The sequence below is a fragment of the Nannobrachium achirus genome (genome assembly GCF_963921795.1).
Source record: "Nannobrachium achirus genome assembly, chromosome: 11".
Taxonomy (NCBI): Eukaryota; Metazoa; Chordata; class Actinopteri; order Myctophiformes; family Myctophidae; genus Nannobrachium; species Nannobrachium achirus.
In genome coordinates this window covers 20,778,267-20,793,301 of record NC_137820.1, presented here as the reverse complement: position 1 = coordinate 20,793,301, position 15,035 = coordinate 20,778,267, and the positions used below count along the sequence as shown (strand labels likewise).

Genomic DNA, 15,035 nt, shown 5'->3' with positions numbered 1-15,035 from the left:
CTCAACCATTTTCACGTCAAGGACCCCCATTTTAAAAGATTGTGTGCCAGGGACCCCCATAAGAGAAGATTTGCCAGTATGTCAAGATTTGTGATTTGTTTGTTTTTTACAGCCCCGATCTACAAGCTCACAAAACACGTTGTGAGCTTTTAGATCTACAATTTTTAACTGCTTGAACTGCTCCTCGTTTCCCCCTGGAACCCCCTCAAAGACCCCTGGGGGTCCCCGGACGCCAGTTTAAGAACCACTGATGTATAGTTCAAATAACACAAAAACACGCTGCATGTTTCTCTTAGAAACTTGATCCATGACCATGGTAGATTTGCAAAACTATGGTCATGTGTTGATTATGTTAAATGAATATGGTTTATCTATTAAGACAAGTGATGGCTTATGTCTATGTCATAGCCTATGCCTTGCTCAAGAGTGTCCCCCTCACTTGATATTGCATTGCAACACAAGGTCAAAACATTGCTACCTCATATGAGTTTCATAATGTCAAACCAATAAAATAAAATAAAATAATCAACTTTCTTTCACATGCAGTGAATGACTTATCTACAGTATTAAACATAGTCCTACAAAGCTGTGACATACAGTAGCCTAGTGTGTTTATGTGCTTGATTTATTCATTTACATATTTATAAATTAATGATTATGTAGGCCTACTGGTTTACTCACTCAAAGTGAATACAATTTCTACAAGTTATATAGATAGGCTTATAATATTTAATTTCAATTGTATTGTAATATATAGTGTACAGTATAATATGCAACTTAATTTGCATTTTCTTGATAAAAAACATGTTGATAAACATACACAGAGGAACCCAGCTCTATATGAATAGGCCTATGGGACACGTGTTGTGGTTTTGTGCAAAACATGGACGTTATAGCAGGGCATAAATTATGTCAGCAGTAGGCCTTAAAACTTGTAATAGATACCGTATGTTTACTTGGAAAAAGACATAAATTATGTATTAGAAACACATAGCCTAGGCTAGTAGGCTAATTATGGACTACGGAATCCAGAGAGAGAGAGAGGAAAATCAAAGCAAAATCAGAACTACATTATGTGCAGAGTCAGAGTTTACCTGTACCTTTTTCGGGAATCGTCTTAAGACCTTATTTGTACTTCAGCCGTACAACGGTGCCGAAAATAGCCGATTTACAAGCTCAGCTGTAGATTTTAGTTTTAGATGACATTCCCAGAATACAAGGGGCGCCAGGTTGAAAGTGTCATTGTTTTAACAGCTTTACAGTGTCCCCTGTCACTCAAACAACTGATTGGGGGGGGGGGGGTCCTTGAGGGTCCTTGAGGGAGTTCCAGGGGGTGACGGTCCCCCGCTAATAGTTAGGACTTTTAGGAACCAAATGGACCCTTATGGGAATGTATACATTAGTCAAATGGAACCAAATGGACCTGTTACAACATAAATTGGGGTCTTAGAGATAGAAATGCCATTAAATGGGGGTCCGTTGCCTAATGCAACTGTCTGGGGGTCCTTGAAATAAAAATGGTTGGGAATCACTGCTAGGCCTATAGAGCTGTAAAATTATTCTCTTATGGGGGACCCTGCAGGCATATCTTTTCAAATGGGGGTCCGCGGGCGGGTTAATAAGTCTCAATTTGGGGGTCCTTCTTTGACATAAAAAAGTTTGAAACAACACATGCAAAGAAATATTAGGCGGCGCTTATACTATCAGCACATGGGTAATGTGGGTGTGTGTCGTATTCCGGGAAAGGGAAGTCAAACAGTCTTTGATAGACTACATAAAAGTTACTGTTGTTGAAAATATTTAGTAGCCTATATGACTGACACACTGATGTGTGCAAGACGACCGTCCGACTGCCACTGTAAACAGTTAGGGCAGGTATGTAGTAGCCTACTATTAAAAGCAATTTCATTTGTATTTAAGTTGTCTTTACTTACTGCTCTGGTCTGATGATTATGATAGTGAATTAATCTCGTAGCCTATGTAGGTCTATAATTAACGTTTTATAAACAAATTACATAAAGACACAGTATACACTAACAAATAATGCTCACATGTTCATCGCGTGCTTTTAAACCATTACAAACTAAAAGTATTTTATATTAAAAAGAGATTCCCGGGAAATCACTGTATTCCAGTTAAATTTAAGATGGAGGAAGTGAACGCGTAAGCCTATACGCGTCACATCTAGTTTTCCATCCACTTTTCCATCACTCTACAATGGTGACTTTAATTGAAGGATTTTGAAATGGACTGTTCGTGATTTGCACATGGTCGTGTATCATGTTGTGTTATTGTCCTGTCTGTCAATGTACTTGATGGCAATGGTTGGTTGTGGTTCTTTTCTGATTAACTTCACTGATTGTAGCATTGTATGACATTGTTGCAAACATGCTATTAAGTAGGCTATTCGTGACATTTTACATTGCATGACTAATGGTGCTAATATGTTATGCTATTTTGCAGAGATAACAGGACAATGCAGACTGCATTAATGACTGAATATCCCCCCAAGTTCTTTAGAATGATGATCAGAGGTATGCTGCAACTTGTGGACTTTGAAACAAGCACACACAACAAGGAATATGTTTCACAAGCAACTTTAATGGAATTATTGTCAGATGTCCCTAATTTCTAATGTCCTTGTTTCAGATCTTGTCATAGTGTGTCCTCCTTTTTCTGTCTGCGTACCGGTCAACTACAGAGTGACTCTCAGTGTCCGTGCTGAAGGAACTGGCATCCTGGGCTACCAGTGGTTCACATTTACTAATAAGGAACAGGAGGTATGTGTCTCCAATCTGAAACGAGGACAAAAAAGTATATAAAATTGATGCCTTAAGTATTTTTTAAACTTGAACTTTTTCTTAGCTGTGTATAGTTTGGGTGGGGGCGTCTCTTACCATTGTTCTGAAATGTAGTAATTTAATTGTTTTTATTCTTTGATTTGTGTCAAATATAAGGTTTTTACAAATAAAATGTATTATTATTATTTTTATTTTTTTAAGTTTGGAAAGCGTCATAACAACCTGCCACACTTGCGTCTCTCTTTGTCTCTGTGTAAAATCTTCATAATGTATTTTTCCAGGTTCCAGGTGCTACCCAAGCAGAACTAACATCTTCATAATGTATTTTTCAAGGTTCCAGGTGCTACCCAAGCAGAACTAATATTTGATGCTAAGAAGACTCAACGTTATGTGTGTCGAGTGAATGATCGCTTCTGTAACTGCGTGTTCACTGATTGGGTGATTGTGAAAGTACTGGATGTCGACAAGCCAGGTAAGAAATCCATATTGTTCTGCAAGATATAATTAAACTTGAAAAAAATGTTTTATAGTCTGTCTACATACGGGATTACTGTATCTATATACATATTGTATATATATCTATCTTTAATTTACTTTAATAATTTGACTCTTGACTCTACTCTTACCAGTACCTCTCCTGTGTTCCACTATTACTACTATGTTGTTTCTATGCCACCTACATTTCCCTACAGGGATCAATACAGATTTAACTCATTGCATTGTTTGATTCAATGCATAATGAGAATATTTTGTGACATAGCCTAGGTAGGTCATTTCATGCATAATGGTCAGACTGCCCCCTCAGATCTAAATGCTTCCTGCCTTTCCCAACGTTTCCTTCCAGGAGCATGGCAGGGTGAACCCCACATTGTGGCGCACCCTAAAAGACAGACGGTTCAACGAGGGGAAAAACTCACCTTGTCCTGTGCCGCCCTTGGCATCCCTCTACCAGACTATCGGTGGTACAGGAATGGACAAGCCCTGGATGGCAAAAGTGCAATGACTGACACTCTGCAGGTAAACAAACAGACTGGTGTTTATTCACCTTAGTTCGTGATAGTGACTGATCTTTATGATTACTGTGCCATTTAACTTTCTACCAGCCAAACCTGGACTTAGTTGGCTATAAAACAACACTGTGGTGGATTTAAAACATAAATCTTTGTTTTACTGCATCATAGTAGATCCATAAACGTGTTTTTTTTAGCTTACCTCAGCCAATAAATAGAGGTTGTTTACATTATGTTGAGAACTCACATTTTCTTGAATGGAGGCCCTACTGTGATGCATTATTTTATTCTTTTGCACCTGTTCTACAATTATTTTTGTTGTGCAGATTTCCTCTTTTAGCTACTGGTTAATGTTTTACTGAAAGTTTGACTTTCACTCTACTACTTGTGTGTGCATGGACACAGCCACAAGATAAGCAATAATGGGAATGTGGTCTATTGTGTCACCTATAGATACACCATGCAGCGGCAGAACACACAGGAACATACCTCTGCTCGGTGTCTAATGTTCAAGCGGAGAGGTGGACAGAGGCAGCTGATATAGGTACTGTACATAACATCACAGCATTTTTAAAATATGTTTTTTTCTTTGAATCTATTTGATTACATGAGAGACCATTTTACTTTCTCTTTCCTCCAAGGAGTAGTTCCTTATTTCTCAAAAGCTCTTACGCAGTCATTCCCCTGATTTAGCATTTCTCCCTCCTCTTCTGAGGATTGGAACGTAGGGACTTTCCCATTTCTGCAGATTTGAAAGATAGCGGACAGGCTCTAAAATAGCACTCACATTTGTTTTTATACAATACTTAATGCAATACAATATTATTTCATCTGCTTGTCAAAAAAAAAAATCAATAAACGTATTCACTGATTGCCTGCTTATCAGTGAACAGGATGAAAATAAATAAATAAGTATTCATTTGATTTGTTTTGCTTCTGCTTTTCATTTCCTATAGTGATCCCCAGCCAGCCTGCCCCTGCCCCTGCCCCTACAACACCCACAGGTATAGTTCGGAGGAAAAAGAAACCTCAATCTATTTTTAGACTGAATCTACTCTGCTGTGTGAAAACAGGGGAACTGATATTTATCAGTACTTCCTCATTTTACCATCGTTGGAAATCTACCTTAATTTGTTGTTGTTGTTTCAGCGAGTGACAAGGTTGCTCTACTAATTGGCAACCTCAATTACTCCCACCATCCTGGCTTGTTGGCCCCCACCATGGATGTCCATACACTGGCCAACCTCCTCCAGCAGCTGGGCTTCAGAGTGGTGTCCCTCCTGGACTTGACAAGGGGGGAGATGCTAGCTGCCATTGACAAGTTCATCCAGCTGCTTGACAAGGGTGTGTATGGTGAGTATATCGTCCATATTACAGTAGGTTCATCATATATTTTCAAACCACCCATGCATTCTGGAATGCCCCACATTCCTTTTCTTTTTAGCCCTTGGGGGAATATTGGAGGGGGACAAAGGTTTCGCCTTTCTGGCATACAAAACGTTAGACATATTTCTCTTGAAATGTGTTTGTCCCTATGCGTTTTTCCCCTCTGATCAAGGGACAATGTTTCATGTTGTGGTTCAAAACACATGGGCACATCTTGGTTTAAAATGTGTAGGTGACTGATCAGATAAGCACCAGAAAGAAGAAGTGTGTGGGCCTTGCAAGGTTCAGAGCTACATGCTGTGCTATGTTTAGCAGTTTCTGAATGCCTTCAGCCCTATGAGATAGCAGATTTATTTAGCACCTGCAAAAGGGTGCTCGGCAACCAGGCGAGCTGTCTGTTGAAGCCCCTTCTTTCATAGCCTGATCGACAATTAGATCATTGACCTTTCTTCAAGCCTTCTGTAAACACTTTTTAAGCATCTAGGCACTCATTGATTTTGATTTGTGAGGAATTTTGTAATTTTCTATAGCATGCTTGCAGTATGAAAATCCAATGCAAGGCAATCATTGAATATTTTACAGATGGAGGTATAATTGTACCGTACACAACCGCTTGTGCGTAATAACCACATCTATATCTTCTTTGGCAGGTCTTTTCTACTATGCAGGCCATGGGTATGAGCGATCTGGGAGGAATTACCTTGTGTCTGTCGATGCACCACAGCCGTACCAACCGGAGAACTGTGTCTGTGTGCAGAGGGTTATGTTCAGCATGCAGGAGAAACGTACTGCACTGAGTGTCATTCTACTGGATACCTGTAGAAAATGGTAGAGCTCATTTTTTTACCCTAACACTCAGCCTTTTAGTGATCTTTTACATAATCCAATCTCAAATTTTGGGCTATCATACCTTTTCATTGAGTGAAGACAGTTTAACACGCACATGGCGATTGGTTCAGAAACTATGATACCGGCATGGGGTTTGATTTTATATTAAAGAGGTTATGTCACCAAAAGGGGTACTGTCACCTTAAGAAATCATCTTAAAAACAAGTTAATATTTTTTTTATGTCATTGTGGGAATGCGCGATAAGCCAATCAAATTAATTAATTGACTGTTACTTACTGTATGTCTGTATAATGTACATTCTTACCATTGCCCGCAGGGCTGCTCTCGCAGCCCCCAGAAAGCAACTTCTCTGCTCCTACTGGGCACTGAGCACTAAAGCTAAAGCTAAAGACACAAATTTATATATAAATCTGTGCATATAAAAATTATATTTCCACCCAAATCTGGTTGTTACTTCACCATTGTTCATGTGAATATGCTTGTTTATGTTTAATTGTTGAATTGGCGGATTCGCTAAAATCCACCGAGAGGGGAGGTTGCCTCTCGCCGAGCAGTAGGGCTCTAAAATGCGGAGGGCGTGTCACCTTTTCCCCCACCGCTGCCCGTAGCCCCTGCTAGCTCTGTCCTCACACGCTCGCTTGCGTTGCATTGCACGGCCACACACACCTTCTGACCGAGGAGAAACCATTTTAACAGCGGTTCTGAAACTATCTGTCTGTCTCTTCTCCTCCTCCTCCCCGAGTCCCCGGCCGCATCTCCTCCTACGGATTCAATAAGCTCCCCGGCCGCACTAGAGGGCTGGTACTCGTAGGCGGGGAGGGGAGGGGGCTGCGTTGCGGGCTATGGGAGATTTGATTCATAAGTGTTTTCAGATAGACCACGTGACCTACTGTATCATACTATTATAATTTTGGGCGTGACAGCGGACCTTTAAGTGCTATGTTTTCTTTAGAAAGCATTATGACCATGTTTTTTCTTTTCTTTGTAAGGTACAATCAGGATTGCCTCCTATCAGAAATCAGCCCCCTGGAACCCAGTGGGAATACTGTTTATGGTTATGCCACGTATGTACTAATATAATTGATTCATGATTATTTAAGCCAGCGCAATATGTGTAAAGACTAAGGATATTGTTGACCAATGAGCAAGATACAATGCTACGTAAACAAGACTAAAGCCTACAAAGTCTACTTCATCTAGAAGGAGTCATCTGAAAGAAACTCAAAGCTATTTCTCAAACTGTTATTTGTGATCTAATCTCTGTTCTGATATGAATACTTCTGTCAAATATCAACTAACGAGGGCTTTTCTGGCTAAACTTGACTATAGTTGCAATTACAGAGACAATTAAATGCATTGTGCCAGGGTGGAAAAATGGTATTGTGTTTCTGCAATGGTGAATCAGGAAATGTGTCAGTAAGGGACTATTGACCAAAAAAACACCTTCTAAAGAAATGCTATATACATAACAACATCTAAATTACACAGATGCTTTCCTGGTTTTAAATGTATATCAATGTATAGGCTTTCCAGTCTAGACCGGGCCCAGGGTCTGGGTGAAAACATGATTTATATAATTTAATACTTGCTTTCATCTGTAGAGAAAACTAAAAGCAAGTATTTTTGTCTATACAACTCCTAACATCTTCATAAAATCTTTTCAGGTGTGAAAATGCAGAGGCGTTTGAAGTCCAGGATGGAGGCAAGAGCACCGGAATCTTCACCAAGTACTTGAACAAACACATCCTACAGTCTGTGAAGATCACCCATGTCTTGGAGCAGGTGCAGGAGGGTAAGTGTGCTAAAAGATACTAGCCTCATGTTGTTGCGTTATTTAGAACACGCTGAATCTATCTCCAATAAGGTGGGACATTGTGGTGGCTCTACTCAGCTAGCACACTAACCGCATCGTCGCAGGCCTAATTGTGATGAGGTTGAAAACGGGTCATGATCTGTGGCATATGTCATCTGCATACTCTAAGAGTTTCTGTCTCACTGTGTGATAAAGCGGAAATGCTCTAAAAATAATCAGTGTTGTTGGTGCTGCTGCCATAAAGCTGTTATAAAGCGGCTGTTGGTATTTCTTTGTTTTTATACCAGGCTGTGATTTAGTCAATGGGTAGACATTATGTGAGTCATAGTGAAAGTGGTATTTTCAACAAAACCTGTGACTTAGTGAGTCATGCTGAAATGCTGAAGGCAACATTCGTTTTAACAGGCCAAAGGGGGAAATTATGAAATGTTAAATTGGTGAATGTTAAATCTTTACTTATGGACTTACGGTCTTCACTTGTAGACATTCAGAATAAACATGTCTGAAGGGAACAAGTTGTTGCTGAGCCTGCTGGATGCACGACTGACATGCTGATAATTCCTTATCTCCGATCACTGGCTACTGACTTTGTTGTTGTTTACGATTAAGTAGGGGTGGGGGAGTTGTCTTGAGCCCCCCCACATGCGAGGTGCAACATTGGTTGTTTGATGGGTCTCTGCGGGAACATGATTCTGTGGGGCAGCACCACATTAGCATGTGACCTCATTCTCTGGAAATTCACACTGTTGGCTGGAGAACAGCAGGAAACCTGAGAGCTGCCGAGTTTGAAGACAGCTGCTCTGCCGTTTGTGTGCGCCCCCTACCACTGCTCTCTTGATCTCGCTCATAAGTCAACATCATCACTACATTCATGTATGGATGTACTCGTGACAACATTGTGTAACACTGTGTGGATTTGTGTTTGTGGCTGTGGAGTACGTTTTTGATGAATTGAGTTTAGTGATCAATAACTTAAAATAGGGTGTTTCCATTTCATTTTGTGAGAGTGATTATACTTTTTAATTAGGTTAATTAAAGCAAGTTCTGCATATGTCGTTAAGCAGGTATTGAAGTAAATTATTATCCTTCAGCTTATCTTGAGCTGGACCTATTTAGAAAAAGACTTGATCATGAAATGCTGTCTACTCGTCTAAATTATAATGAGAACATGGTGTACTGTCTACTCGTCTATAATGAGTGTAGACTGCGTGCCTAAAATATAACGGAAGCCAAATCATAACCAAAGCCAAAAGTGAGCCTCTATCCAGGACCTTGAATAGAGTTTCAATGTATGGTTTATCTCACCTCTGTCTTGTTATGGAATTAACCTTTATTTCTATTAGTTCCCACTTTTAGATTTGTTTAATTGCTTGGACAGAATGGACACTTTGAAATCCCTTAGTGCATGACCTTGCTTCAGCTATCATTATCATGGTAGTACACTATATAATGTGCTTTCTGTGTTTATTCTACCACAGATTTAGGCAGAGATCCCCTGGTCACCGGAAAACAAGTGGTGGAGATCAAGCACACACTGAAGGAGTCTCGCTCCCTTGCGGATCCAGTCAGGACTGTGGGCCACACCAGGGAACTATGTCAACGAGATGCCTACTGGAGGCAGGCCAACGGTGAGCAGAGAATTGCAGTGGACACCTTAATACTTTGATACCGTAATGCTTTGATTTTAGCTGGGTATTATTAAATGTCAGTGTGTTTGAATGAAATTAAATCCAAAGATTAATCTGTGTAAAAGAGCCAAAAAAGGAAGGGAAAAAAATGGTGACATTTTATTTTAGATAGAGACAGTGTTCAGAAAGTCAGGAAAGGTGGGAGAGAGAGGAAGGATGACATACAGACTTAATCATATGGTATGCGCTCTTACCAGTTGAGCCATCGGGGTTTCCCGAATCAACAATTCGTCTGCATAACTATACAGTATAGTCCCAGGCTATTGTTTGAGAGAGGCACTGTGTTTTTATAAATATTTAAACAATGTAAAGTAAGTGCTTGTAACAAAAACATTTAACTACATTGGGTCCCTTAGAACAGTGGTTCCCAAACTTTTCAGGTCGAGACCCGAAAAAAGAGAATATACGTTTGTCCGGGACCCAAACTAGTGAAAATAGCTGATCTACAAGCATCGCTTTGCAGCTATTTTCACTACTTCTTTTTTTATTTTATTTTTTTATTGGATCAAATTATATTTTGAAAATTCTTCTTAAAAAATAAATCTTTTAAAATCGAACTATTAATTTAGCGAATGTCTGCCCGCTGTCTGTTTGCAGTACTCTGACGTCATACTCTGACATCACAGACTGGCCTGGGCATGGAACACCATGTATGGGCATAAAGATCTGCCCAACGTGCACTCCAACATGGAACACCATCTATGGGCATAAAGATCTGCCCAACGGGCACTCCAACATTACTTCTGAGACGCCTACATCCAATCCCTCAGATACTGTGCACACCCCTGTGCACACAGGGTCACTCGAGTCGTGACCCTTAACAATCGGTCTGTGACCCACAAATTACCTGAAAAGTAACAGTTTTGGACATACAATGTTTCGTCCAACAATCGGCGATGTACAGTAGGGGAACTTTCCAGTGCAGCTTTAAGCCGGAACAGCGTAAATGAGTGAAATGCAAACAGTTAGAAAATGTCAGTGAAGGACATAGAGGAAGAAAGAACGAAATGCTGTAGTGTCTATTTTCCCCCCCTACACCTACACTGATACAGGTACGCTTGTCAGAGTAACTGAAATACTAGTACTGTAGGTGTGAAACCAAGCACATACGTTGTGGTTAAGCACATTTGCACTGCCATTCAGTATTCATCTTATCGTTTGAGGCTATAAATGAAACCGGAAACTGTAGTTCGTTTAGCTGATTCAGTGATTCTTGATCTTTTTGCTGTGGTGGAAACAGCGGGTTCCTTTTGTTGTTGGAATAAAACTTCCTCATCATTTTATTTTCCCTCAGTTGAACAGATTGTTGTCGTCATGGAGTAATCTGAGAATCTCTTCAATCTGAATCTCCTAAACCTGAAAGTCTGTAGCATTGTTAAATGGTGGCTAAACCAAGTTTACTGAATTATGTATTTAAGGTTATCTGCTATAAATTAAAAAAAAATCAAACCTCGGTTCGAAGTGAAGCGGTGAACTTTTATTCTATGTGTTCTAGAGCTTCTGAATTCTGAATTCTGAATGATTTTATCTGGAGGGCCGAATTGTCATGTGAAGCTTGACCAATCCTCAAATGGTCTCATTGGACATTTTTAATCATCCAATCATCAGACCGGGACGGACACTACACACATATTCTGGACGTACGGGACAGATAAAACCTGTTCATTCTGGACTGAAATGATCATATATGGACGTGGGGGACACACATGGGACACACATTTACGGACAGATAAAACCTGTTCATTCTGGACTGAAATGACCATATATGGACGTGGGGGACACACATGGGACACACAAAGCCACTCCTTGGAAGCGGCTTTCACCGCTTCAATAAAACATGACATTTTATAAGATACATTTACATAGGTCTTGACTGCCTCACATTGTTCTTAATTTTCTTATCCTTTCATTTCATCTGCTCAGAGTTACCACGGAAGAAGCGTCTGAAGTTCCCTTGTGGAGTGGAGGTTGAGGTCAGCTTCTCAGCCCTGTTCTCCAATGTCATGGTGGCCTTTGCCATCGTTAAGACCGCAGGACCCACAACCCAGGACTGCAGTGTTACTCTGACAAGCATACCTGTAAGTGTCAGATATTCGCTGCCATGTACAATGTGTAAGGTGTGCTAATTTAGGCCTAGAATTATTGAATGCTTTAACCAGTGAAAAATAGCAGATATACAAGCTCACAGCGCAGCACCGAGTGAGCTTGTAGATCTGCTATTTTTGAAAAATTGTGAAAATTTGAATTTTGACCCGATCAAAAGTGTCTTTTGAATGCTTCTAAGATTTTTTTGAAAAACCTATGTTTCTATGTCAGCAATCTGGCCAGCCATCGTCAAAGAAAAGGTCCTTTTCACTTAACTGGAGCTCAGTTAGTCTGTTCTTGAGAGACTGCTATGTCAGTGGTGCTCAAACCTTTTCATGTGAAGGACCCCCAAAATTATATGTATTTGGCCACGGACACCCATCTCAAAATATTTAGTTCCAGGGACCACCCAGAAGCAAAATTTGAGTTACAAACGTTCGCTTTGAAAATACATATATTCAAAGATTTGCACACATTTTCATGACTTTTTCAAAAATAGCAGATCTACAAGCGCTTGTATATGTGCTATTTTTCACTGGTTAAAGCATTCAATAATTCTAGGCCTAAATGGGTTAAACTAGGACATAAATCTTGGAAAGAGTGGTTCCTTCCTACCAATCCAATTTTTAAGTTTTTCCCGCTTATGCGCGCAGTGTGCAATAGTCATACGTCATTAAAATTGCCAGCTGAGGACTACATTAGCCACAAACAAAATGGCGACACCATAGATTTATATGGGTGTTGCTGTTACACAAATCTGACTGGGTCAGATGTCTCTCTTTACGTAAAGCATGTGTAAGTAGTCCCTAATAAGACCGGTAGAATTACATGGACACTATGTGAATGCAGGATGGACAAAAACAGAGGTTTTGACGACTGGGGTTGGCAACCACCAGAAGGCTAAGTTGGTGAAATAGTATTGCCTGCTAAATGTTGAATTTAAATCGTACTGCAGTTTCCAAAGTAATCATTACCTGGAACTATCTATGAATGTGTACAGTAATCCTAGAGTCTTATCTTTTATGACATGGCACAGAGATTTCCGTTTATTCCAAATGTTTAGGAACAAACCAATATCTCATCAGTAAAGCTGTCTCCAATCTCCATACAGGAACTTGTACGTTTCCATGCAAGCAGCAGTATCATTTCAGTGACTATAATTTGTTCATGTTAAATGAGGAAGTTTTGCCCATATTTGGACTTTCAGTTGCAGGTGGCTGAAGCCATAACAAACAGGATGTTGTAATGTGGTTTACCAGAAATCCTTAAACAATACTGCCACCTACTGGTATAACTAGCAGCATTATAGACAGTGATTTTTTGTACTTCAAGCTTTCTCAACAGTGTGGATAAGAAAACAGTTTAACAAAATTAAGTTGGAATAGTTGGAATTGTAACAATTGGAATACATTTTGTCAACATTTAAGTCTGTAATTTACAATGTGAACAGAATTTATACGTCCCTATCTGTTTAGAAAATCTTATGGCCTAAGAATAGAAACAGTCTCTGAGCCTGCTATAGATCGAGTTCTGATGCTCTGTTACCATTTGTAAATGTGTTATTTTGTACCGTACAAGTGGACTAAAACTAAGCAGAGCAAATAATTGAGCTAATGCTGGTGCTTTGACAAAGTTTTGCTATAGATTTATGTTGGTTCTTATTGAGATGCCAATGACACTAACAATTTCTTCATTGAATATGTCCTCTGATTCTTCAGACGATGGAGAACATATTTTCCGGGAGTTCAGATGAGATGGACTCTCTGCTCTACTCTGATCGCCACGATTGTACTCTGACGCTGTGTGGCCTTCAGAAGCTTCAGGTATTAACCTCCTGGTCCTAACCATAGTGCAAGAACACATTTGTTTCATGTATGTTTAAAATATAATGGAAGTACATTTTCACCAATTTATTTCCTCATCACAATATACTGCATTTCCTAGGTGTTTCTAAGTATATACAGGTGTTGTGTGTTTTGCGCCCGTTCTTTTTATATTTTATAATGTATTAATGCCTGTGTATGTATAATGACACCACAAGTCAATGTTTTTGCAGTACTGTACACTCTCACAGTAGGTCAAATGTATTGTCTTTTGTTATATTTCAGGGGCCACTGGTCATTAAGGTGGACATGCATTACACTCATAAAGACAGTAAGCTGCGCCTGAACGAGAGCCAACAGCTGGATGTAGGAAAGCCATTGATGGCATCTTGTAAACTGTACAAGAGAAAGCCTACCAGTATGAAGAAACGAGAGGATGCTCCTGCTCACAGTATGGGTGCTACTTCTAAGCCACCAGCGCGTCAGACACGGGTCACCTCATGTCGCCCCGTCACCAGGAAAGCGGAGTGTGCCACTAGAGTTACTACTGCGAGGAGCAACGAACCCGAGGAGAACGATGAGAGCGAACTAGACTTTACTTCATGACATGTCTCTTTGGGCCTGTTATTGTATATATGGTGATCAACCTTTTTCTATCAGAATCAATGACATTATAAATCTTTTTCCCAGATATATCGATTGTGTGACTTGAGGATGTACTACTTACCGTATGTGCTTGTGTTGTTTAGTGGTTTTGTCACCTGCTTATATTATGAGCTCAACAAACAAAGGGTATTTATAGTGATCCCCGAGGGGAAATTACTTTGGTGTGTTGCAATTGAGCGGACGGTGGAGCAATTGGGGCTTCGGTGTCTCGCGCAGGAAGGGGCACCTTGACACGAAGTGTGAAGGCTGCAGGGATCGAACCGGGAACCTTCCTATTTTCAGACAGATTTTCTACCTCTTAAGGCACTTACCACCCCAAAATATCTTATCCTCACTGTGACAGGCAGGGATCACTAGACGGTGTCGGCGCACAGCCGCAGTGCCGCACACACACATAATGTAGGTGCCGCTTGACACCGCAGTTATGGTTGCTGCTCTGAGAAATCGGTCTATACTAACTAAGGACGATGAGACACTATAGATAAATTGTTTTATCTGTTATATAACTGTTGTTGTAAACATAAACTGTAAATATTGATCTGCTCTGACACTGGTTTGTCAGCTGCAAATGAAACTCAGCTGGCTAAGTGATTATTTTTTTGGGGGGTAGCCTGGACAATATAAAAACTGTATTAAATTGTATCATTGCACATTATTAAAGTTATAACACACCTATCCTATATGTTCTGTTCTTGAGAAGAGGCCCATGATATATCTATGAGGTAAATGATATCAGGCCGTTTTCTCATTCATGAACTCGGAAGGCATTTTAAAATCCTAACTCTATCCTGCTCATATTCCACTGTTTTTGTCTATCACTATTGTGAATTTAGTAGGCCTACTATAGTGTCTAAAAAGCCATGGTATAATGGCATGGTTTTATTTTAAACATCTTTTTATTCAGGTTTTTCAT

The 15,035-nt window shown here is 40.0% G+C and overlaps 1 protein-coding gene across 1 annotated transcript; it reads left to right on the top strand.

Moving 5' to 3' along the window:
* The first annotated feature begins 1,816 nt into the window (after nucleotides 1-1,816).
* Nucleotides 1,817-14,759, top strand: malt3 (MALT paracaspase 3). Its single transcript, XM_080736667.1, has 15 exons — nucleotides 1,817-1,875; nucleotides 2,464-2,534; nucleotides 2,650-2,780; nucleotides 3,135-3,273; nucleotides 3,646-3,818; nucleotides 4,265-4,355; nucleotides 4,768-4,815; nucleotides 4,961-5,164; nucleotides 5,848-6,025; nucleotides 7,037-7,111; nucleotides 7,712-7,839; nucleotides 9,339-9,488; nucleotides 11,472-11,626; nucleotides 13,352-13,456; nucleotides 13,742-14,759. The coding sequence occupies exons 2-15, from the start codon at nucleotides 2,477-2,479 to the stop codon at nucleotides 14,060-14,062; spliced, it is 1,956 nt and encodes a 651-aa protein (XP_080592793.1). The 5' UTR covers nucleotides 1,817-1,875; nucleotides 2,464-2,476; the 3' UTR covers nucleotides 14,063-14,759.
* The last annotated feature ends 276 nt before the right edge of the window (nucleotides 14,760-15,035 follow it).